The 24,211-nt window shown below is 40.7% G+C and overlaps 1 protein-coding gene across 3 annotated transcripts in view; it reads right to left on the reverse strand.

Annotated features, from left to right (window-relative positions):
* The window catches only part of FNDC3B (fibronectin type III domain containing 3B), a 194,860-nt gene that overhangs the window by 47,786 nt on the left and 122,863 nt on the right, over positions 1–24,211 (reverse strand). For all 3 annotated transcript variants that reach the window (XM_065073843.1, XM_065073842.1, XM_065073841.1), the window contains exons 7-14: positions 22,668–22,726; positions 16,199–16,356; positions 13,932–13,991; positions 11,076–11,214; positions 10,684–10,737; positions 3,043–3,167; positions 777–951; positions 89–175 (exon numbers count right to left, since the gene is read on the reverse strand). In XM_065073843.1, coding sequence (XP_064929915.1) covers positions 89–175; positions 777–951; positions 3,043–3,167; positions 10,684–10,737; positions 11,076–11,214; positions 13,932–13,991; positions 16,199–16,356; positions 22,668–22,726 — 857 coding nt within the window. The remainder of the gene's footprint in view (positions 1–88; positions 176–776; positions 952–3,042; positions 3,168–10,683; positions 10,738–11,075; positions 11,215–13,931; positions 13,992–16,198; positions 16,357–22,667; positions 22,727–24,211) is intronic.

The raw sequence follows: 24,211 nt of genomic DNA on the forward strand, positions 1-24,211 counted from the left end.
TGCAGGTAGTACTAAAAAGCCCCTACAGTGCCTGGAAAAAACCTAACAAAAAAAATACTATGCAATGACAAGAGGAGAAAGATTTTACCCTGAATTTATACTGTGTGCTTCTTTGGAGATTCTTCACAGTACAGGCTTGCTCCTCTCCAGTGTACTTTGGGTGAAACACGCTATCCTAGAAAAAAGGAAACCCAAACAAATTCCCATAACTGAGGAGTCTGAGAAAATGCTTTCTGTAATACGGTCTGTAGCGAGAACATGTTATAGCGAATGGGTTTTATAGTTAAGGGCATTATTATTATTATTATTATTATTACTACTGCTACTACTACTACTTTTAAGCTGCAAGGCCACAAAAGTTTTCCTTATAGAAGGATGGTGCAACTGACCTGAATAATACAATTTTGCTGTAATATAAGCACAAAACCAATCACAACAGTCTAACATGTTACAGATACAGAAGCTACAGATGACAGAATGCAAACACACAACACAGAGGTGAGGACACGGCAGACTGAACTAGTTAAGGACAAGCTGCCCGGCACCTTACAGACTCTTGAGAAGCTTTGTAAAGGAATCATGAATGATGGTATGAAGTTTTAGCTAAGGATCCATAATTCTTCTGTGGAGCAGAACAAATCACACAGCTTCATCCCACCAGCATTCCTAAAAGACCCTCTAAAGTAGCAATCCACAATCTTCTCAGTGATCTTGAATTAATAAATGAAAACTCAATCTAAGTCATGCAGTATACTTTATAGCAACACTGCGCTTACATTATCTTCTTCCTGAATTTCCAGGGTGTAGGAAATCACTTCCTCTGGTGTACATCCTTCTACCTTATTCCACTGCAATGCAATCCATGTAACACCGGCTCGAACAAGCCTTGGAGCAGCAGGAGTCTGAGGAACATTACCTGCAGTGTAGCATACCACCTCTTGGCTGTACCCACTGCACAGGAACAGAGAAGGAGACAGAGGAATATTAAAAGAAAATATAAAAAAATAAAATTATCAACCAACCAACAAACCCCCACCCCAAACCAAACCTCAGTGTATAGAGAGAAATATTTCACATAACGTTAAAATTGCCCAGGTGGAAAAGATGCGCACCAGTTAAGAAATGCCAGAACTAAGAATAGAAAAAAATGCAGAATTATACGTGTACTCACAGTCATTTTTACAGATCTCATCACAATAATATTGGAAAAAATAGTATTAGATTGACTCAAAAATACTAACTTAGTGTTAATTGTGAAATACAGTAAAATCTCATTTAACAAAGGGGAACTAAAACATAAGAAATAAAGCTCCAAGTTTTCAGCTTCTGGATGTTGAACTTGAGATGATGTTTCCACGTGCAATGTTTTAAGAAGATTTGGGTGATTTTTCATCTCATCAGAGCTCTCAACTACAACTACTTCTTGCAATTTTCAAATCTCCGTTTCCAAAGTTCAAATATATTTTGCTCCTTGAAGTCATTGCATGAATTTAATACACACAAAAAGCCACATCTCCTTTTTCTGAATCTTCTGTCTCAAAAATAACATGTTGGATGAAATATTCTTACAGTTAAAAAAAAAAACCCACCTATAACTAACGCTCAAACAAGACAAAAATAATCCTAAATAGTCCACAAGCATTACAATCAACCAAAACCATTTTATGACATGAAGTATTAGATGACATTATCATGTCATAATTTTGAGTGCTGCCTATAAAATAAGCTATGTACTTCTGGTGCTTATCTTATAGATTAACACAGACAGCTGACCATAAATACAGTTCTTAGTCCACTCCCTCCTCAATAGCCTAAGAAAAAAGAGAGAAAAAGAGAGAAGAGCAAAATAAAAAGGGGGGAGGGTTGAAGCATACCCTAAGATATTTTAAAAATCTGGAATCTGGTAAAAAGAAGAGATTCCAAAACTGGGAACTTTGCAGAAAACTGGCAGTCCCCTTCCATTTACACTCAGCAGCTCCAGCTCAAGTCTCTCTCTCCCTCTCCCCAGTTCAAGGGACCAAAGGAATCTTGCAAGAAGTTGTGTATGTGAACAGTCCCGGCACATCTCAGAAGGAAAATACAGGAACATGAATCAAGTACATTTTAAAAGTTGTGTATTATTAAGAAATCTGTGTTTTGGAAGAGAGAGCAATACAGGAATCTCTCTCAGCAAAACATATTGTCGTATACTACTAGTGTTTCTTTTTCTGTCCTTCTTGTAATAATGATTAGATCCTGTTTAGCTAAGGAGGACAATACAGGAGTATACAAGAGCACTGGATGTTTAGCTTCTTCACAGCTAACTTTTCCTGGCCTATTTTCCTTCCGTGAGCAGGGCAGCACAACGTCTCTTTGGGCACAGTCTGGTCCTCAGCTGCAGAAATATTAGCCCAGTGCTCCCTGGGAGCTCCCTGAGGATTGCAGGAAGTCTGATTTCTCATCATCTTTGAGTGCATCTGTTCACGTGTAAAAAAAGTAAAACTTGAAAACCATCTAGCCGAGCCCTTGAGTGTGTTTGTCCTCTCGCAGCCCTGGCTCTCTCACCCCTATTTCCCACCCTGCCGGTCCTGCCAGTCCTGCTGAAGAAGGAAGGGACTGTCCTGCTGAAAACAGACAGAAGGGCTTTGCTTTAAACCAGAAAAATAAATATATCAAGATTCCTTTCAAAATCTGTAGCTCAACTTCCTCTTGCTTGTTTTTCTTGGTTCACAGAGGTCCCTAGTGGTAATTTCACATAACAGACGTATTCTTTTTGTATTAGGAACAGACCACAAAACATCATTTAACACCTCAAAAGAAGCTCATAATCTTCGGCTAATCTCATCATGTTGAAGGTACCTGGCGGTTCCCCAGGAGGTGAACCACCAGGGAAGGTGGGACTTTAAAGCAGTAACAATAGAGTAAATGTCAGATATTTAACTCAAAACCATAAGGAGAAAAAACAAACAACCCTGCAGAAATCCCTCTTTACACTGTTACTGGTAGTGAAACTTTTCAACTACCATGTTTTCTCAAGAAATTGCGTACCTTGGCATAACTTACCTAGTACCAATGTCATTCTGAGCTGCTAATCGGAAGGTGTAACCCAAAGCCGGACAAAGCTTAGTCAACTTGCAATGCTTCTGGCTTCCAAAGTAACATTCTCTGAAACCACTGTTCCTCTTTCCCTAGAAAGAGAGCAATCTGTAATTGGATAGCTATGAAACAAAATAATGCAGTTCTTATTTTAAAAAGTGCTGTTAAGTTATTTTAGAATTAGATGCTTTCAGACAAGCGCGGTGCAAAGAAGCCTGTGTAGGACACTGATAGCATTGCTCTGCTACCTAAAATAATACAGATCAACAGTCGGCCTGCTGTCAGATTCCTCCTTTTTCTAGATTATCTCCAAGAGATATCTACAGCTTCTGTCATTCTGCTTGAAATGCAGTTTCTTCTACTACTTATTAACAAAAAAGCATGCAAACTAAGGCTGAAATTCATCTCCAAATTGATGTGGTCACAGGCGCACAGGAAAGCTGCAACCAACATTCCTTGCAGGTGCTGCCCTCTGCACCTCGAATCCCATGTGAGCCCTCCCTGGTCCTGAGAAATATTCCATATCCCACCAGAGGGCCCTCACTGCCCATGTCAACCCCATTGCTGTGCTCAGAGGGACAAGCCTGGGACAACCCTCTGCTCAGCCCCGTTGCCACCGAGGGCAACATCGATCCAGTTATACAGAGGAATATTTGACATTCCGGGTTCTGTCCCTGTCTGCTCAGAGCAAGCAGCATGTGGTGAGCAAAGAGGGCTTGCTGGGAAGTTTGCAGCTTTGTTAAGAAACTTGGATGGCAGAGGTAAGTTTTACAGCAGGTTCACACATCAACATGACCTGGAGCAATTACGAGCCCTGACAAAACCAAAACAGGGCAGCAGCAAGAGAGTATCGAGACACCTCCCTGGCTCCCAAGTCCTCAGGTACATTAAGTATAAACCAGCACAGACAAGGACAGGGACATTCAGAATTTCTCTCCCTCCCCACTACATTTAAAATAAAACCAAACCCTTTTCAATCCAATCTGATTTGGTAGGAGTAGTTACATTTATACAGTCCTAAAATTACATTCAGCCCTTTGAAGGCAACCGTGAGGCTGATGTGGCCCCTGGTGAAAACGAGTTTGACACCCCTGCCCTAGGGTTAAAACAACGCTGAGCTTTTTGCAGGACAGAGACCCCAAGATGACAAAGAATAATTGGTCTCACCCTATGCTACACCTGGGAAGTGATCACTTTGAAATCTTTCAGGAGAAAGGGCCTGGGCTGCTCAATTCTACATAAATAATATTCACCCGATTTGAAGCAGTGTAAAGGAGGTTTAATTTCAAAACGTGAATGCAAAAGTAACGGACAGTAACATTAGAGAGTACCCCAAAGCACACCAGAAGAGAAGCCAAGCAGAGCATGCCCCTGGGCTCAAACTGGTGCAGGAGATAAAGTTATACCCATCTCCTTATCCTCTTCTTGTGCCAGAGCTCTGCTATGCCATTTATTATTTTTGGCACCTGTCTCTACAGTTTTTAATTTTTACTTTATCTTGGTAAAATTAACATCTGCCCATAGACAAGACTACTTATTCTACCTGATAGACACCGGCTTGACAGGGGACACGCTGTTGCTACACATAAGCAGACTATCAGGAAAATTATTCCCTCAGTGCAGCCAACAGCCTCACCTGCTGTCGCCTCCTTGAGCTCTGCCTGTCCTCCCACGCACCGTTCTTCCTCTGGTCAACACATCACTTCATCACCAAACATTTCAAAAATGCCTGAGTAGGGCACATATTTTCCACTCGCTTGTTCTCCAGTCCCTATCAATTTCTACAACTTTTCAATCAGATCGCAACACAGAAGGAAGAACTCCATAAAATGTTTGTTGTAAACCTCCCTATTCAAACTCTCTTTTATAGCTTTAGATGCATTAAATTATTTTTTCTCTAGCTCCTTAATGACTTCCCCACTCTCAAGCCACTTGAAAACTTTTTGTTTTCTGCTTAAGAAAGTACTTCTAAAATATTTTCTCTATGTTTTTTTCTCCAAGAGAACAAAGTGACCAAATTCTAAGCATGTGATTAACAAACAGACAAACAGCAAAGGGTTGCTAAAAAGAAAAGGCACAGAAAATCTCACCTGCAGCACAATGCCTGAACTGAGAGCAACGGACCAAGGAAACTCCAATTTGTCAAAGTGGTGAGTTAAACTTTGCAGAGATTGCCAAACATCTACATTATCTTCAACTTCCTAACAGTACAAATTCTGATATTGTATATATTTATCTTCTAGAACTGGTATGGTACATTCCACAGACTCACTCAGAGACCAAGTGGTATTCAAATTACTCAGACTGGCTGGTATTTTGGATTCTATTGGCACTAATTGGAGAGGCTGGCCGATATTTCTAATTATCCTGGCATTAATAGCCTGGAAATAGTCTCTCCGCTCTTTCCCTCCCAAGATTTATAAAAGCACTAATGCTGGCATAATTATAGACAGGAACAACTGGCAGGCTGGTACTGGCTGCCACCCAAGACTCTTACAGCTTTCCCAGAATCCTTCTCCTATTCTTTGTACACTCAGTATCCAAGTTTTAATCCTTTAAATAATGTTTCCTAAGTTGCTTAAAGTACAGTGTATCATTTCCACAAATATTTCTAATCCATGGATTTCAGAGGGAGAGCAGACACTGTCTGATTTCTTAGCTAGCCCTGCTTTCCCTGTTCCTCACGAGGACCTGTGATGATCAGGACTTGCCTGAGGAAACAGGAACAATTCAGCTCAACAAATCCAGTAGAATTTGCACAATACTACAACACAGCATTTTAAGACAATTTTTAAGAGTTTTGCTTGCTATTTCAGCTAAATTTTAAGCTACACACTCACTCAAAATGGAGTGTTTGTCTAGGAGAAGGCATTTATTGAGCCAGGGGTTAGGAGATTTTAAACAGGTTTTGTTGAATGCGTTCCCTACAGCAGACCTAGTAAATAAACACAAGAGAAGGAAGGGGCCACTGCAGGTCCAGTGGATGCAGAACCACAGCACGGTCCTTCATAAGAGCTCACAGCAAAAGCTGCCAGCACCAGATCTGCAACTAGGAGGGAAGGGAGCAATCGGCTGCAGGCATCAGCTTCTGTGTTCCATTCACATGGGCAATAAAAAGCAACAGACTGATATTCAATCTGACACAAAGCTGTGGCGCAAACTGTCAACAATTACTGCAACACACCCTAATATCTCTGCAAAGCGCTTACTGTCCAGGCTTCTATACAAATGACTGAATTTTATACATACACAAACACGTAGAAGACAGAATGCGATCTATGAAACACCCTTAAAATATGCACAAAAACCAATTTTATCCAAGACTCTCCTCTTGCATGTGTCCTAGAAATGACACAGGCATTAAACAGATCTAGAGGGCAGAAAGGTGAACATGCACAAGTCCAAGAACAAGCTTTTATTCGAATTCTGGTGGAGTGTCACTGAGATGCAGGACACAGATTGTCAGTGAGTATAAATAAGCACACCTCTGCTAGCCTCAAGAAGCCTAAAGCTTTGTGGCAGAACAAAATCGTCTCAATTTATCTACATATTAACTTAATTTTTAACTCTCCATCATCAAATAGTGTGGTATTGTATGAGTTTCTCTCTTTAACAACTTAGAATGAGATGCTTACTGGATCAGAATTAAAGGTGTTTTTGAGTTATATACAAAGGAGCAAGATACACCACATGAGAGGGACGTCCTCGTCTCTGGCCTCCACTTTCCCATAGAGAATGAACAGATCAGTCTCACTATCCATACACACAAGAGAAACATTTATTTACTACCACTTAATCACAGAGTGATAAATTCACATCTAATTAGTAACAAAGGTCTGATTCTTACAGCAATGCCAGTGGCATTTTTGAACGCAGTTACAGTTAACTGATTTTGAAGAATGCTGCCATCGGGAGAAAGTATCAGCTTCTTTACAGAGATGTTTTCTGTTTGGTATAATTTTAAGACTATTTTTTTCTGATTAGCCTTTTACTTACGCTGAATAATCATTCATGGCACAAAGTCATCAATTGCCTAGTTCAGGTTTGTAAGTTCAAAGGGTTTGGGTTTGTAAAGCTCATAGAAAAAGGGTCAGAAGGTAGAGTTTTCCTTAATTACTACTTCTAACTGATTTTGTTTTCAGACTACTGTTGCCAATCGCAGCACCTGAGGTGCAGGCATGTCCAGATCCTAACGCATTCCAAAACACATGGAAGGCTGATCCTAACTCCTTTCAAGTCAATGGAAACTTTGCTAGTGTACATCCAATTCATCTGAGTGATAATTCACTGAACTGATTTCTTACTCTGCTGTTAAATAATGAAGATCATTCTCCATGCTTCTTATGCATTTTAGGCTAAAACAGTTTATTAGGAAGACATTACGACTGTAATTCAAAGACCTACTTCAGTACTGAGAAAGAAAGCATCTGTGTTTTCTAAATAATGTGTAATGCCAGTCATGTTACAAACAATTTAATCCAAATGACAGGGAAAAATGTGAAATAACAGGAATAGTTTTATCTGTCAACTATTCTGTTTTCCAGAGTCTGCAGGTCAGGTAAAATCCCCAAACTCAGAACTAAAGTGAAGAACAAGAAGTTGGGTAGGACTGGCACATCTTAATCAGTATAACCTTATCTTCATCAAAGTAGGTCAGAACACAACACACCTAATTCCAGTGAAGAAACAAAGGCCACTCATTTGTGTTTCATCTAAAGCTTGTCTAATGAGGTCCCAGGAAGCCCCCCAGCACCTCAGCTCTGTGGGACTCCCCAGCTGCAGCCACAAAGAGATGAGATGCTGCTCCCTTGCTACAAACTACAACCTCACCTAATCCTAGGGCTGTCAAACATGCCGCTTATGCTGTTGTTTTACAGCAACTATTTATTTTTTGCATATACTAGTGATGCCATCTAAATTCCTGGCTGCATTGTAGATGCTATAAACTATGACTTTGCCTTCTAAAAACCCAAGGAACGAGCTGAGATACTGTTGAGCATCTGACATGCTCCAAGATCTGAGTCTCCCCTGAGAGACAACCCACCACGCAACAGGTGGAGCCCCTGCCCTGGTGGGAATGGATGGCATGGCTGGAGCTGGGGACCATGCCAGGGTGCCTGGGACACAGTGGGACCTGCTGGCCCCACCACCTCCACTGCTCCACACGCTTGTGCGCCTGATGCCAGCTTTGTCTCTGCGGTCTGGGGCTGCAGCCCTCGCGCAACGATTTTCCACGATCTGCTCATCACTTCTGTGCTGCAAGGGCTTCCCATGGCTCACTTGCACACTGTCCTTCCCTAGGAAGGGGCTCAACTTCTCAAGGCAAACTGCCACATTAGGGCGTTTTTCTAACTACCATCAGACAGATTTCTTGCTCTCTACTTGTGCAAAGCCCCCTCATCTATGCAGCCACAATTTAATTTCCTTCTGATCACTGATTTGCCTATGTTTATATTTTATTCTGTGCCCTGTAGCTAATGACTGTTGCTCTAGCTGAGATCTGGCAGAGCGTTTGCTGCCGCCTGGCAAGTGTTCTCTTCTTCCCTGATATATTTATTTCTTGATTTCACCAGGACACAGCGTGGCATTGTAACAAAGTTGGTGCTTTTGCTTACGTGGCGTTTACACAACCCAGTGCGAGGGAACAGGGCATTGCAAGTGAATTCTCCTTTGTACTTGGGTGCCGTAACTCCGGTAGCTAACAGCACACTATGTCGGAGCCACAGCTTGCAACGGCACATGAAAAATAGCATGGAACAGCTTGCCAAGTTCGCTGTCGCAGGTAGATGAGGCTCCTGCAGATGCAGGCACAGCCAGCCTGTATCTTCAGACTTTGTCTTTCATAAGCCTCAACAGCAAGTTTTAATTCAGCAACTCAAAACTGCATTTCTGTCTCATATCAGAGGAGTGTGTTTTTCAGACAAGCTACACCTGTGGCATTAACTCTTGCAATGCCAGACAACTGCATTTTCAGTCAGGAGTCATGTCAAACCATTGAAGATGTACCAAAGTAATTTCTGCAGGGCCATTATTCTTTCATCTTTGCTGGCTAGCTATCCACTGGGATCACAGATTTCAGGACTGCAACTGACAAAACCAGGTAATTAAAACAGACAGGCCATGGGAATCAGACGCCTTCATTTTTCCCCACTGGTATATGAGCTAGCCTACACCAAACAACTTTTGCCTTGTGAAAAACAGACATCCTAACAATTCTTTCTGAAGTTGAGACTGTAGGGATATACTCAGTATTAAAGGCTTTAAAGGACAAGAGCAGAATTCTCTTACATATATCCAAAATCACAGCTAGGCTCCATGTGGACAAAATTAACACCAAAAGAATTTGCACTGTATTAATGGTCTGTTGTTCGTTTTTCTTCTGACAAAACTTTCTGTTGCTTCCCTTCCCTTTGCAGGCTGGAATCATGCATGTTTCCACTGCTTCACTGCTCAGTGCTGTTACATTGCCATGGCTCCCAAGTTACTGGAAGCCTTGCAAGAAATCACAACTGGAATGGGATCATCCTGGCCCATCCTTTTGGAGAAATGTCTTTTTAACCTCCTTTTTCTGACCTCACACTCTGATTTTTTTCTTCTTCACTCATGACCTTTCCCCTTCCATGATGCTGAGAAGGACAGTAAGCAATTCTGAAATTACTGTTTAATTTTAGTTCACTTCAGTGGGTTTCTCATCATATAGAGCCCCTTGCTGCGATACTGCACAGTGTTTGCATAGTGAGTGGTTCCAAATATCCAACACGTAGCAGGATGATCTGGGAACACGTTACTAGTGAAATGAAGGAAAACAATTCATAACAGAATATTCCCTTTAGGATATCAAGAGATGTATTTCAGACTGTACAACTAAACACCCTTCGCACTCTTCATTTCCTGACTCATCACCTTTTTTTCTTTACATGTTGCCCAAGCCTCTTCTGTCACCCAATACATATTTTTTTCCTTCAAAGATGATATTAACTGACTCATGCTCTCCATGGAAATGTGGCTTGCACAATGGAAAGGAGGCAGAAATGACTGGAGGGAGGAACCAGAACCTACCCCCCAGCAGATCTTGCTTTTGGCACTCTCCCCAACAAGCACACTGCTCATTAACCATGTAAGATCTTTGGGACAGAGAACTTATTTCCTTTTGTGTCTGGAAGGAGACTAATTGCCACTATGTCAAGGACACCCTGAACACATTCTCTGCAAGAGGGGCTGCAAGATGACGCCTTTTCTCCCTTGAGGCAGGAACAGTGTTTTATTCTACACTCAGCATCCAGAAGAAAGAGATCACAAACTCAGATGCAAGTAATTAAATAATAAATAATGTTAATAAAGAAACAAGGTACGCTAAATGAGCAATAAAAAGTTATGCTTCAGAAGTACAGAAACAGAACATTGTCTTTGCATAAAATACACCGAATGAAAAGTCCCCCCCCCCTGCTGTCCCTTTCACCTTTCCAACTCTTTACCTAAGGCCATCAGGATTTCATTTGCCTACTTCTTCTCTTCCCTGTATGTAATTATTTTCTCTTTACTCAGCAAATCCTTGTAAAGTCTGAGTGCCATTTATTTATGTATTTATTTCAATTAGTTACTACTTACCTCATCCCACTCTAGAAGGTAGCTGGTGATTTTTGAACCGTTATCAATGGGTGCCTATGAACAAAAATAAACAAAAGGTGATTTCTGGGAATAAGATAAAACCACTTCCCCGCAGGCAAATGACTTCAGAGTTTAAAGAGAAACCAAAGCTTAGGGTTTGCACACAGCTTGGCATCCTCTTAACAAATACCAAGAAGAAGCTGGACATAATGAAACACATACATTTTAAAACTCAAATCAGTGCATGGGGAGGAATTTGTCAGAGTACAGCATGTTCAAGTCCCTTACTGAAAAAACAACTGTCTGAGCTTTCAACTATTTTCAAAGGTTATTCTCACTGTCAGTAAACTCTATTTTTCACCGCTTTCTTGCCCGATCCAAACATTACCCACCTTCCATTGTAAGGTTAAGGAGCTTTTGGTCCTGTGCGAGGGTTTGGGTGGGAAGGGACACTCTGGTGCTGCGCTGTGAGTGGTGAAGCTTACTGGCTCTGAGCAGGATCCCTTTACTGAGTTGTACATCGCATATACCCTGGAAACAACATTCAAATGGTTTATAAATTTGCTGACAGTCACAAGATGAGACAGCACTGCCTCAACCATCAACTACCAAATGACAGATTTCTCACAGACCAGGGGCTGTCACTGCTTCACTTGATACAAGTTTGCAAAAAAAAGAAAAAATTCACAGCAGAAGAGGAACATCGTGGTGTTTTGTGCAAATATTCCCCTAAACCACCGAGTTATCATCATTTTTTCTTTCCGCCACTATTTCCTTGCCTTTTGCCAGACTTGCACACGTTGTGCTAAAATCCTCTTCACAATACAACAGAAAGTATGAATTCGTGAGGAAAAGGTATAAACTTCAATGGGTGGTTTATAATACATCTGATTCGCATGTACCATGTTGAGTGGTGGTAACTGCTGGTCTCCTTCCATGGGTACAAGCTTCTACAGAGCTCAGGTGTCAACACTTAGTGGACCTCCATGAATTAGAACTAACGCAGCTCAGGAACATTGCTCTGATAGACTAAAAATTTTCTAAGAAAATCTGATTTCAGGTAAATCCTCTGTATCAGCACAGAGGGGGATATACAATACCAAATAATGTGGGAAAGCAAATACAATATATTTAAGCACTTCCTCAGGAGGTGTTTTTCTCTGAAAAACTAATGGTGTTATTTTTTCCATTCACATTTTCCATGCAGCGAAAGAAAAGTGCAGATTGGAAGTCTTCTACTCAAAAGAAATGTTCAAACCATGACCAGACGGTGACCTCTGAGCTGGCTGTAGCTATTGTGTATTTGAATGAAGAGTTTAAGAAAGGGCAATTTCTAAATTTGTTTTCAGTAGATAAGAGTAATTTCTGTACACTGGCCACCTACATAGAATCAGACCTTTCGGGGGAGGTTCACAAGAGCTGCTACAGTGCATCACCTGTTAGCAGTCTGGAGTGCACACAAATGCAATTAATTGGGTCAGCATCTGGCAAGTAGTGTGTAGGTGTGCTGGACAACAGCGTAGCTAAGCATCAAACACACCACCAGGGAATACAACCACGTGAAAATGAGCTTAATGAGCATCTTCTGCAAGTCACTGAAACACTGAGCCAGTCGTCTCTGAAGGTACCAAAATAATACAACTTGAAGAAACGCGGGAGGTAGATTCAGAGCGAAACAAGTTGTCCTGGGTGCCCAGTGGGGCAGATCAAGCACGAACAGCTTGTCTGTGGGAAGACGAAGCCCTGAGAGATGCTGCCAAGGTTAAGGAGACCCAAGGCGATCTGTCGAGTAACTGTTGGTCTCATAAATCTCTTCACTTAACAGATTTATTTCTTCACAGTCATTATCCATAACAGCTTCAGTGGCGAAAAATTGCCACAGAAAACAAACAGCCAGCCTTTTCAGTGTCAGTTCCCTCCACTACAAATATATGCTGCTGCTTTTGAAGTCTGACTTTTATATTCGGCAGTCACTTATTTTTAAACAAAAGCTATTGCTAACTGTGCACAAACAATCGATAATTTGGCAAACCTGCAGGACGGTGGAGCAAGCTGCAGGCAGGAAGAAAGAGGTCAGCCATGCCATGGAGCAAATACTCCCAACATCCCTAAAAATGGCACAAGATCCCAATGCCACGTTGCACATGGCGACCGTGCTGCTGTTTGAGCTGGTGTGGAAAGTCATGCTCAGATGCTTAGAGCAGGAACTGGGCAACGTTTTACATCCTCCTGCTCGCTACAATTGGCCATCTTCTCGGGCTGGGAGCCTGGGTCTTCCACTTATTTACAAGAAGTTCCTTCTGGTCTTGTGCTTGAAAAATTCATTTTAGGGCTCTGCTAGAAAGTATCCTTTAAAACAAAGAAGTTACAGTGCCAAAGCAAGGCAGGCACATTTTGGTGTTACGTCATTCTTATAGCTAAGATGCAAAGCGTTTGTTCTTTCAAGTTTTACAAACAGTAGCAGCCTTGATATGAAAAAGCAAGCCAATCCTAGCCTTTGTCTGGAAAAACAGAAGGAAACAATAGACATGAGCGAAAGGATTTTTTTTTTAAAAGGATATTGAGCCTAAGTGAACAGGATGTGAATTTTAAGCCTTGGTTCCTAAGCAAAGTCTTTAAAAAAAATGCAACGCGAGCAGATAACACCACAGGCAAAAAACATCCGGCAGCAAAACCAAGAATCTGTTAATAAACGTGTAAAACACCTATTTTAGAATCAAAGAGGAACACGCTCCCAACGTATCAAGACAGGCCACTGTGAATTTTATTTTTTTTTAATAAATGCTGAAATTACTATGGCCTGATAGATCTGTAATCAACAGATTTACTTCACAAAGCAAGGAGTATTTATGAAGAAACTGTGCTGGAGTACTTTCAGTGCCTGCACACCTGTGTCACAATAACTGAAGAAACACCAGTTGCTTGAGACAAATTTTTAAGAAGCTTGAGGTATCCCACTTTTATACACAAGCACTTCCAGGCTTATCATACATAAAGAAATACAGATATGCAGATGTCTTTCTCCTCTTACTGTAGGAATTACAACATGAGAGAAAATGTATTGTTCAAAAAGCACTCTTGTAACTTGAAGTCAGAGATATAATATATCAGAAAATATTTAGAAGCCACCGAAAAAACACCAACAGAGGTGACCATGAAATTCTTGAGCTACACTGTACAGCTAGCATAAAAACTTTCACATTTATTCTCATAACTGAAGAGTTTATATATAAGTCACATTAACTCACCTGACATGATAATCTGTTGCTGGCCTAAGGTCTTTCAGGTTATATTCTAATTCTTCTCCACTGCAGGAAAAAAGCCCCAAACCAACAAATCAGTAAGCTTTGAAAAAGCAGTATCACATTTAGCACAGCCAGTGATTTCCCAGTGACTAGTGACTCCCTCATATTATGATGTGAAAGAAGAAAAAAACATCTCAGCACAGGAAAGCAGTAGTAAACAATATACCAATCTGTCAACACACTTCATCTTTCTTGAAAACTTCATGAGACTGTGCATACATAAGAGAAAAGTAGTTATCCCAATTTATACAGTGAACTGGCTATACAGGTTTATTTCAATGCTGTTCTTACATTTTGTTGATATTTGCATTAAGTTCAATGTGTTTTTCAACCCTCACAGAGCTGGAAGGAGCAGAATTGATACATTGCTTTTATGCATTCTGCGCATTCACTATTTCAAAATTGAACTGCAGAGGAAAATGTATATCTTCTTGCACAACCATTACATGTATTTGCTATCTCTTCCACGCTCACACTGTGTGGACCAAAGCAAGGAGACGTTTAATAAATGCCCTAAGAGCTGGACCCAGACCTCTTTCAGTATCAATAAAAGTAAAAGCACAGACTTTCAGACATTTTAGGAAAAAGCTAGCATATAATCTATTAATTTCAAATGTAGCCAGCATAGTTAGGGCTATCCTTTTTCCTCTGGTTTGTTTGCTGGTAAATGAACACCGGGCTCAGTCATGTGTTGCCAGTTCTGTGAAGATTAAGGTACAGGTCAGTGCTTAATAAGTAATACCCTACTCACGTCAGTGCTTGGCTTGTTCACGATTTTATTAAAATATGAGAAACGAGAATTTTCTTAGTTTAGCATAAAGAAATATTTCATAGATAGCTAGACAAACACAGGGAGATATCTCAAAATCAAGAGGACAAAATCAACCAGAAAGCACAAGACTGCTGGGGTGTCAGAAACCCACCAAAAAACCTTATTTTTGTTATACAGTCTAATGGATTTTTTTTTCCCCTCTGAAATGAGTGCACCTCCTTGCAAAGACAATATATTAAACATATTGCAGACTTTCTTTTGCCTATAGTAATAACGATTACCGCTGCTCGTGACGGAGCGTACCACATTAAGCTAATGGCTGTGCTCTGGCCAGCAGCAGGAGACAGATTACTACTAGCAGCTTTAAAACAGATGCACAACATTTCATAACACGGAGAAAATGTGCAGCCGTCACATCAGCAAGCACAAGAAGTTCTAGAAAGGTTCCTTTCCATTTTAAGAGCTCAGCGGCACACATTAACCTATAGAGATGCTCACACTGGCTCACAAACAGCTAGTGTAAATACCAGAAAAAAAATCAAAATGAGGCAGCATCTCCGTGGTTAACGTGCTCTCTTTATATTACCCAGGACAGTTCATGAGATCTGCCTTCCACATAGCAGGACGAATACTCTAATTCACAGGACATTTTAAGAAAGGAGACAGTTTGGTCTCAAGCGGTAATTCCATAAATGTTGTACCACCTGGACTCTATTTAATGAGATTTGGGAAAGATTAACTATTTCACAACAGCCAAGGTCACATCTCAAATTCTTCTATCCTAGACGTCATTAACGGGGAAAAAGAAAGGCAAACACCATATGTACTTGATCACAGAATGAGCTCAGAGGATCACTGGAAGGAGAAAGTGAGCAATCCCTCAGAATCTTTACTGAACACTGCTGAGAGCCAAGTATTTGGGTTTTTCTGAGGAGCCTGTCTGTACAGCCTACTGAGCAGTGTGTTCCCTCCTCTGCTCATTTAAGACACTACGAAGCAGAACAGCCTTCAACTTTTTCTCGTTGGCTCAAAAAAGCAAGCTTTACTGCTCTTAATACTGCAAGTCCACACAAATTTAGCCCATTAGGAAGGCAGCTGTCCTGCCTGGTATACACAAAAAGGCTTTTGACACTCAGCATAAGACAAAAAAGTAACCTTTTCATTGGTAATGGGAGAAATAGCATCGTATGCAGGATCTGCCATGTGCCAGGGAGGTGGAGGGGATGGCAATTAGGGACATGGACTCAAACAGCTACCTGAAGTTCCCCCAGCAAGGGGGGCTGATGGGACAGTAAGGGAGGAATTATAGGGTGTTCAAATGTGCCTTTTTTCTGCAACTGATGGACGCGCCAACACATACCCTGAAAAGCTCAGAGAATTTATTCCTAACAAAAAACACAATTTGAGAGCAGCGCAAGTGTAAAAACGATGCTGTTACCTGTAAACTATCTTGTATTTTCCATCCCTTCCTTTATCTGATAAGGCAACCTCGTAGGTACAGGTGTAAGGCAAACCGTTGTTGTGTCTATCTGCATTTAGAAGGCCAGTGGGAGGTGACCAGGAAAGTAAAACTGTTCTTGCTTGAATATTTGTAACCTATAAAAGAAACATCAGTTACTCTGAATTCCAAGAAAAACACTATCCTTTAAGTATTTGCTTTTTCCTTGCGTCTTCACAATCCATTTATTGTAAAAAAGAAATTTCAGAGCTAAAAGTGAAAAGTAAAGGGTTAGAAATGGTCAAGAACAACACAAGCAAAAATACAGATTCCTGGCATAAACTAATCCCTAGCAGATGAGGAATCCAGAGAGATGTCACCCTGCAGTGAGCTGACTTGTCATTGTCTGGGCGTCCAGCAAAAGATTCCTCGCACCATTCTGGAGGTACCTGCTGCCGTGACCTCTACCAGAAGGGAAGTGGAACAAATACTTTATCCTATAGATTGTTTTGTACACAATTACTTTTATAAAGCTTTTGTTAGGAAGATTATTCAATAAAACTATGACTGCTTTTTCAGTCGTCCTGTTCCTTCTTGTAATTTGAAAAAGCAATAATTCAACCGCAAATAAACCAAAAAAACCAAACCCAACAATGAATTCAATCTGCAAGGTTACGCTGACTCAAAAGTATAAGGGGACTCACAGTAGAAGTCCAAACTGTCAATTAAAAATTACATCACAAATCGCTCACTCTGTGCAGAAAGACTGCATGTATGGTCCACAGTCACCCCTGGGCACAGCTCTGCAGCAACGCTTCAATGGCAGATGGGTTAGGATTGTCTTTTAATAGAACACAAAAGAAATACCTCAAACCCTGGCACCAAAACAACTTTTATCATGCCCACCAGAGCAGCTGTATCGGGTCCACACAACTCCAGACTGACTGAGCTTACAGAACCAGCATCGCCTTCCTCACCGGAGGCGTCATTCACCAGCGAGGAACAAGAACATAAACCCCACACCACTACCTCAAAAACAAACCAACAAAAAACCACCACCACCAAAAAACCACAAAGCCAACCAAAAAAACCCCAAACGACAACAAAACCAAAAAACCCCACAAAACAAACATACACAACAAAAACAAAACATAAAACCCAATGGTTTCATTGGCTATCTTGGAAAGACAGCACAACATTTTTATGCACACCTTCTGAAAAGCCCAGGGAAGCCCCAAAACCTCCATAGTCTCAAGCTCTCTGCACCAAACTCTCCACTTTTCAGAATGAACACAACTGTTTCTTTCTTAATTGTAGTGAAAATGTAAATAATATGTTTTAGCTAGCCTTCATGAGGAGCAATCAAAGCACAAGGTTTTCTACTTTTTAAATTCATTTCTCCTACACATCAAGTTTCACTGGTTCTATTATTTTAACACATTTTTCCAACACACAAAGCAAAATGTTGCTATTTTAGAAGGTGTAAGATGAATGATGCAGGTGCTTAGTTACACATTTCCTACACTTTTATTGCGACAATTGAAACACCTTACCCATAAATGATTTGGTAATAAAATATCAGCAATCAGCTTTCAGCGCTGTTTGTTTACAAATCTGGCTTCTGGATATCTTTAGATAATGGAGAATATTTAACTTCTCAGGTGAAAACACATTGCCTCCAGCTGAAGAGCATTGCAACTGTTGTGTGTGATACCCATATATCAAGTAGATTCTTTCTGATCAAGTCATAAATCTGTTCTTAACAGACTGACAAGCAGGTGAAACCATGAAACGCCTCATCTCAGCTAAAACACCACGCTCACAAAAGTTAAAGATTTTGATTTATAGCAGCATACATAAGCCTTGCCAAAAATAAAACCTCTGTTCAACCTAACATGAAAAGCAAGTTGTAAGGCAAGAAGTTTTAAGCAGCATTAAACTTCCTTTTTTTTAAAAAAAAAAACAGAGAACATGCAAATTCTTGTATGAATTTTCATGCAATTTCTCGCTCCAGTCACATTTTTCTAATGCTATGATATCAATGTTTGTTTCAAAAATGTGTGCCAGTGAATACTGATAGTGGATTAGATAGCTTATAAGAATCCTGAATTATTCAAATACAACAGATAAGTTAATTTTTTGAAATATACATATACAATTATGTGAATGAAAATGCGAAAAAAATATATTTAGAGCTATAAGTCTTTCATTTGAATAATATTTTGATCAGAGAACTGGATAGTAAGATCCAAACGGACTTTTTTTTAACATACACTACTCCTATGCCAGCTCAGCCCATCAACACACACTTGCTTTTATTATGGAAATAGGCTTGCATAATTGTTTTTCATAAATTCAGACAGACTTGGAGCTGGAGGCATGATATCCTGCCAATGTTCTATTGAAATGTTTTTCTCTATGACTACTCACAATGACACACGTATATATTCTGCATACAGCAAAAACTTCGGGATTTCATGAACTTAAAAATCTGTGAAAAGTTAGCTCTTTCATAATTTCCTTAATTTAGGAGAAAGTACATTCTGGACTAACTGCTAGAAACTGTTAGATTATTATTCTGAAGTGTTCAGACATTTCCACACAGAGGATAAAAGTCCAAACCCAGTCGCTAAGCTGCTCCAGTTACACCATTAACTTCTTACTGGTGCAGCCCTGAGGGTGGCTGCTGGGTACGCAGTAACTGCTGGGGAAGGTTTAAAAATCAGCACCAGAAATCATTAAATACACTTCTTAGCCACACACAGCAAGTACACACAGCAAGTGTAGTAAAGCAAACGAGGGGTCAGTGCCTGTATGATAAAGCCGGAAAAGGCAAACCTATGCGCTCCCTGGGTATAGACAGGGAACAGCTCTGTGCACGTCAGCGCAAGGACTGGGAACGGATTTATTTGTACGGCTGGAGATAAACCTATCTGCTGCTCGCCAGCTAACAGGTTCAATATTGTATCACGTTTATCAGCCAAAGGCATATCTTTTCAATATCTGATTTAACAGCCAAAGCCACCGCTTTACCAAGGAACTCCTACCTGGCGCAGGAAGCACTAGCTTTGCTGTGAAAAAGGATAAGTTAAATAAATGGGGTTATGATAGGCCGAGAATAACAAGCAGGCACTCGCAAATCAGCTCAGTAGCTTTAACTCCAACTTTTCTTGCTTACAACGGGGAGAGGGAGCACCTTTCAAAAGATAATGAGCAGCTGAACAGATCTGGACCAGCCCTTTCCACGCCGTAAGGAATATCAGGACAGTGGGTTTAATGTCACCACTGAACTTCCAGACATAAATCCTTAGCTGTAAGTAAAGAAAAAACAGTTTATTGTTCATTAATGGTGCCCTAATTTCATCCAACCAAAATATAAGCAGCCAGAGCACCTTTTCACAGGCTGGGCAAGTAAATCTTGGTGCTGCTTTCTAGTTACCTCAGCCTGTCTCACTTGTCCCCAAAACTGCAGTGCTCACTTTGGACAGGACTGGCTCAGCCTGTTAGCTGAGACCTAACAAAAGATTCTCCCACAAGGAGTTTTGTACGTCTGGTGAAAAGCACAGTTAATTAGTTTCTGAAAACTTCTCAGTTTACACAGTAAACGCCTGCTTTCTCTGCTATCAAAACTCAGTGGTGTAAATAATTATTTTATAAAAGCCCCTGGGAAAGAATCCCAACTCCTGCACTACTTTAATAAGGTTACAAGACTGATGAATATCGGTCCTTCCCGTCTTTCAGGTAATGAACAATGTTTCTGTACAACTTTCATTATCTTTCAAATTCCGGGTTAGCATTCACAGGCATCGTGTGGTTCGGGGGTTTATTGTATGTGGTGAGAACTACACTGCAAGCAACATTCATTTACTCCCCCGAGGGCAACATTTGAAAGACCTGGGGGTCAAATGAATTCACGGTTATTACCAGGTCGAGATTTTGCTTTTAAACTACGGCTCTAATCCTGAAATTTTAGGCAAAAATCCCGATGATTAAATATGAGTTTCGCTGCAGAGCAAGTCAGCAGGAGCAGGCTGCCTTGTGGAAAGTCAAACTCCTATCTGAGCCTCAACTGCACAGTCCTGCAGCATTTCCCCACAGGGGGTGATGTCCCCCCCAGCCACTCGGCAGCAGCGATGCCGCCCCCCACCACTTCGGAAACCCAGAATCAAGTTTCCCTTCCCTCACCAAGGCATTTGCTTCAGAGAATGCTTGCTTTGTCTGGGATAACACAAATTAAAAATACATTTCAGTTTAAACAAAAACATGGGGGTGGGAGGAAGTAAAAGGCGTCTTTTAAAATGTTTGCTGTCAAAGGGATAAAACTGATTAAATTTACAGTTTGGTTCCATGTCTCTCAAACGGGTAACAACACCTACTATTGAAAACAGACTTTTTATAAATTTATCATTTTAAAAGCATGTACATTTTATATTTGGAAATGCGAGAGACTTTGTCACGCAGAATTACCTGGACAAGCCTCAAAGACGTCTCTGAGCAATACTACATTTGAGTGTCCTGCAGGAGCTGCTCCAAGGGTTAATCCCTTCAGGTGGCTTCAGATGGGAGGTTCAGAGGGAGATATTTCCTTGGACACATCAAAGCCACCTGCTGCAGACATCGAGTCCCTCAGCTTGCCACTGACTTACTGCTCCGTGCTCTTTCATTTTAATTGCGTCACTTCTTCTACACAACCCTTTTTCTATACGCTGTTTTAGTTTTCACTCACATATGCGTAAGGCTCATGAAGAAACATGGCCCAGCTGACTATTTATGCATAATATGATGTATATCTATCAGATAAGAGTGACTACGCACACACATAATCATTCACAGCAATTAATAGTTTGGGAGTTTCCTATGAGTAGTGTCACAATTATAGACAAAATGATACTGATCCCCAGTATCTTCTCACTAAATGTCACTGAACTAGCATTTCTCATGTTTTAGATTTTTTTTTTTTTAAAGATTCCTATTTCTTAAATAATTCAAGGAAAACTGGTAGTCTACTGGTAGTTTTTTGCTCCCCTCTGCTTTAAGTGCTCTGGTTACCATAAATCTAATTGTAGAGAGCTCAGAAGCCTGCGAACTGCTCAGATAGCTCCTCTCCTTACCTCTGTATATGTAAGTACGAAATAACACATATTTCATGTCAGCTCTCCAGATCTTTGTAAAAGGGATCTAGCAGTGATATTTTACCAGATGAGCAACATTCATATAGCCCTTCAAAGAAAAATATTGACTCACTCTGTACAATAAACTAGTCTAATTTTGTTATAATTGCACTTCCTTCCCTCCTGACCTCCCAGAAACATTTCACTCTTCTTCAGCTTATTATCATCACTTGTCTCTACAGAAAAATAAGGCAACTTTCCTTCTTGTGAACAGAAACTCGGGCTGCAGCCTCCTGGTGTTTATCACCTCTGCAGGTCTGGTTTAGGTTCTGGGCAGCTTTGAACCTGCTCTTGTGGATGCCATGGGAGTAGGATCCAGTATTTACCGATGGACCAGTTTGAGACAGAACACCTTTTGTATTTATTCAGAACAGAAAACATCTAAGAGGACAGATCCTAAAAACAAAACTCAGTCTGTGCTTGTAGCTGCTTCTCCCTGAGCTCCATCACTTCTGCATCTAAGGAACAGCCACCCCTTCATGTTCCCACTGCAGAACTTCTTTATATTGGCCTCTATCAGCTACTATTGAACCTGGTCTTTAGGACAAGCTTTCCAACTTCTTCAAAAATTGATTATTTTTTTAAAATTTGCTTACTTCCAGCTGGACATAGAAAGGCCTGAGCCCCAACAGAGCCAAGGAGGTAAAGCTCCCAAAGCAGAGCCATCTCCACCTGCCTCAGGACTGCTTCTTCAAGAGCTCGTTTGGACCGTTCATTTAGATCCATGATAGCCTTCTGATTTTCATTTGACACACCAAACTAGAAAACCATTATATTCAAAGTGCTTACCACCAGGTTTATTAATAACCTTACCTGACTGTGGTCACACCCAGCCTGGTGATTCAATTTCCATTACAATTCACATGCTTTTATAACTCAGACAAACTTAGAATATAAAAATTGCCATTGAGTAATAGGATTACCTTAATTTAATAATGATTACAGACATAAATTGCTCATGACAAATAAAATTAAAACCAGGAGAGAATGGGGAAGGAGCAATGCGAATCACCCAGTGCACTGGGTACCTCACTGCAGTGCGAATACCTGGAGTTGTCCTCTGGAAATAGGAGACTGGGGTGATTCCTGTAGTGGGCAGATCCCAGAAATACTCACAAGCATAAGAGATGCTTCAAATTTATATCCTGGCAAAATGAGTTTGATAAATACAGTGGCAACACATTCCATTAAGGAAAAAAATCAGAGGTGATTCCCCTGTGGAATCACTAGTATGTTTTGACACAATCTACTTATCACATTTGCTATTTGTGTGTGTGTTGTAATTTGGGATGACATACCTGTGGTTTCTCCATTCCAGAAAGAACATCTTGAACTCTTTTTGTTTCCGAATCAAATTCTGTAAAACAGAGAATGCGGAAATAGGAATAAATTACCAAACTTAAACAAAAATGTCAGCTATGTCAAAAATTCTTCAAGAAATTGTAAATAGGACAGAGACATTACTTGTACACGAGCATCAGTTGTTTCGCTCTTGTGAATTTAAAGTATGGAGCTACACGGATTAATATTTTAAAAATAATGAAAAGGAGGGACTGAAACTTGCAGTAACTGCAGATATTTAGAAAGGTGGGATTATTTGTAGAGGTATCATCCACAATGTTATTAATTGGAATTTGCTTTCACAGAACAATACCACCCTATTTCCAAACCTCGACTGTGGAAGAGGTCCAGGTGTTTCTACAGCTCAGTTACTGCTGAACCTAACCCTGGTTTGTCAACCAAACACATCCTTGCCCCATGGGCTGTAGAGCCGGGCTACCTGCCACAGCACCGGGGTCCGGAGAGGACGAGCATCCTTGCGTCAGCCGCACTGCACAGGGTGCCTGCCCAAGCCCCAGCACCCACCCGACAGCTGCCTGTCCCTAAATGCTGTTCTCAGGTAATGCTCAAAGCTCTTTTCACAACCACCTTTTAACCGTACAGGTAGCAAGGTCATGCCAGGTTAATTAGGATGCTTTACAAGCATCATCCATCCTCCTTCCCTGAGTCTTGCACCTAGTACAGCAGCTCCTGCAGGGGCTACACACAGCATTACCACAGGGCAAGGTGCGAAATACTTCCCCTACATTATATGGATTAATTGAGCACAGAAGGTGCTGCAGAGGTGATCATCTGAACAGCTGAATCTGCCTTTCTCCATCCTCCCCTCCAAAGAGTCCTGAGGTGAAACATCAGCTTAAGAGTAATGAGGTGACACAAAGCAGCTTTATTCCTTTTGGACTGCAGCACAGAGAGGCCTCACTTTCCACTACAGTACTCTCTAATGGAAAACTAGGAACACGTTTTTTCTTCTGTTTTTTCTTTTTTCTTAAATGCCAATGTAAAAAGTTTGCTAACCAAAGCAAAAGAATACACCACACCTGAAGCAAAATGCGCAGGACATCTTTATAAAAAGCATACAAATTTGGCACAGGTAGCAAAAAAATATTAATAAAGAGAAACTGGTCAGATCAGATCAACAGCTTTCAAAAATTATTCCCCCAAAGCCTGACCTACTTCTCGTAGCCCAAGAATGTGTCTTTATTTTTGTCTGTGACCTGTTTTAAAAAAGCACATTTTTAAAAAAAATTCCATGTGCTCAGCTGCCAAAAAAATAGAATTGGCTGAATGCTGATGGCAGAACTCCAGTGTAAATGCCCATCTCTCCCTACAAGAATGCACCTTGGTGTGGAGTGAGAATGACAGAACTGCTCCATGTATTCTTGGATTCCTTTTAGCCTCAGCCACTTGGAAAAGGAGTTGTAATAATTCAGAAGAAGAGGAGGATAGAATGATTGCTTTTTTTCCATAGTAGATAACCCTTAGAGTGTATTATAAAGTA

The sequence above is a fragment of the Columba livia genome, chromosome 9 (assembly GCF_036013475.1).
Source record: "Columba livia isolate bColLiv1 breed racing homer chromosome 9, bColLiv1.pat.W.v2, whole genome shotgun sequence".
Taxonomy (NCBI): domain Eukaryota; kingdom Metazoa; phylum Chordata; class Aves; order Columbiformes; family Columbidae; genus Columba; species Columba livia.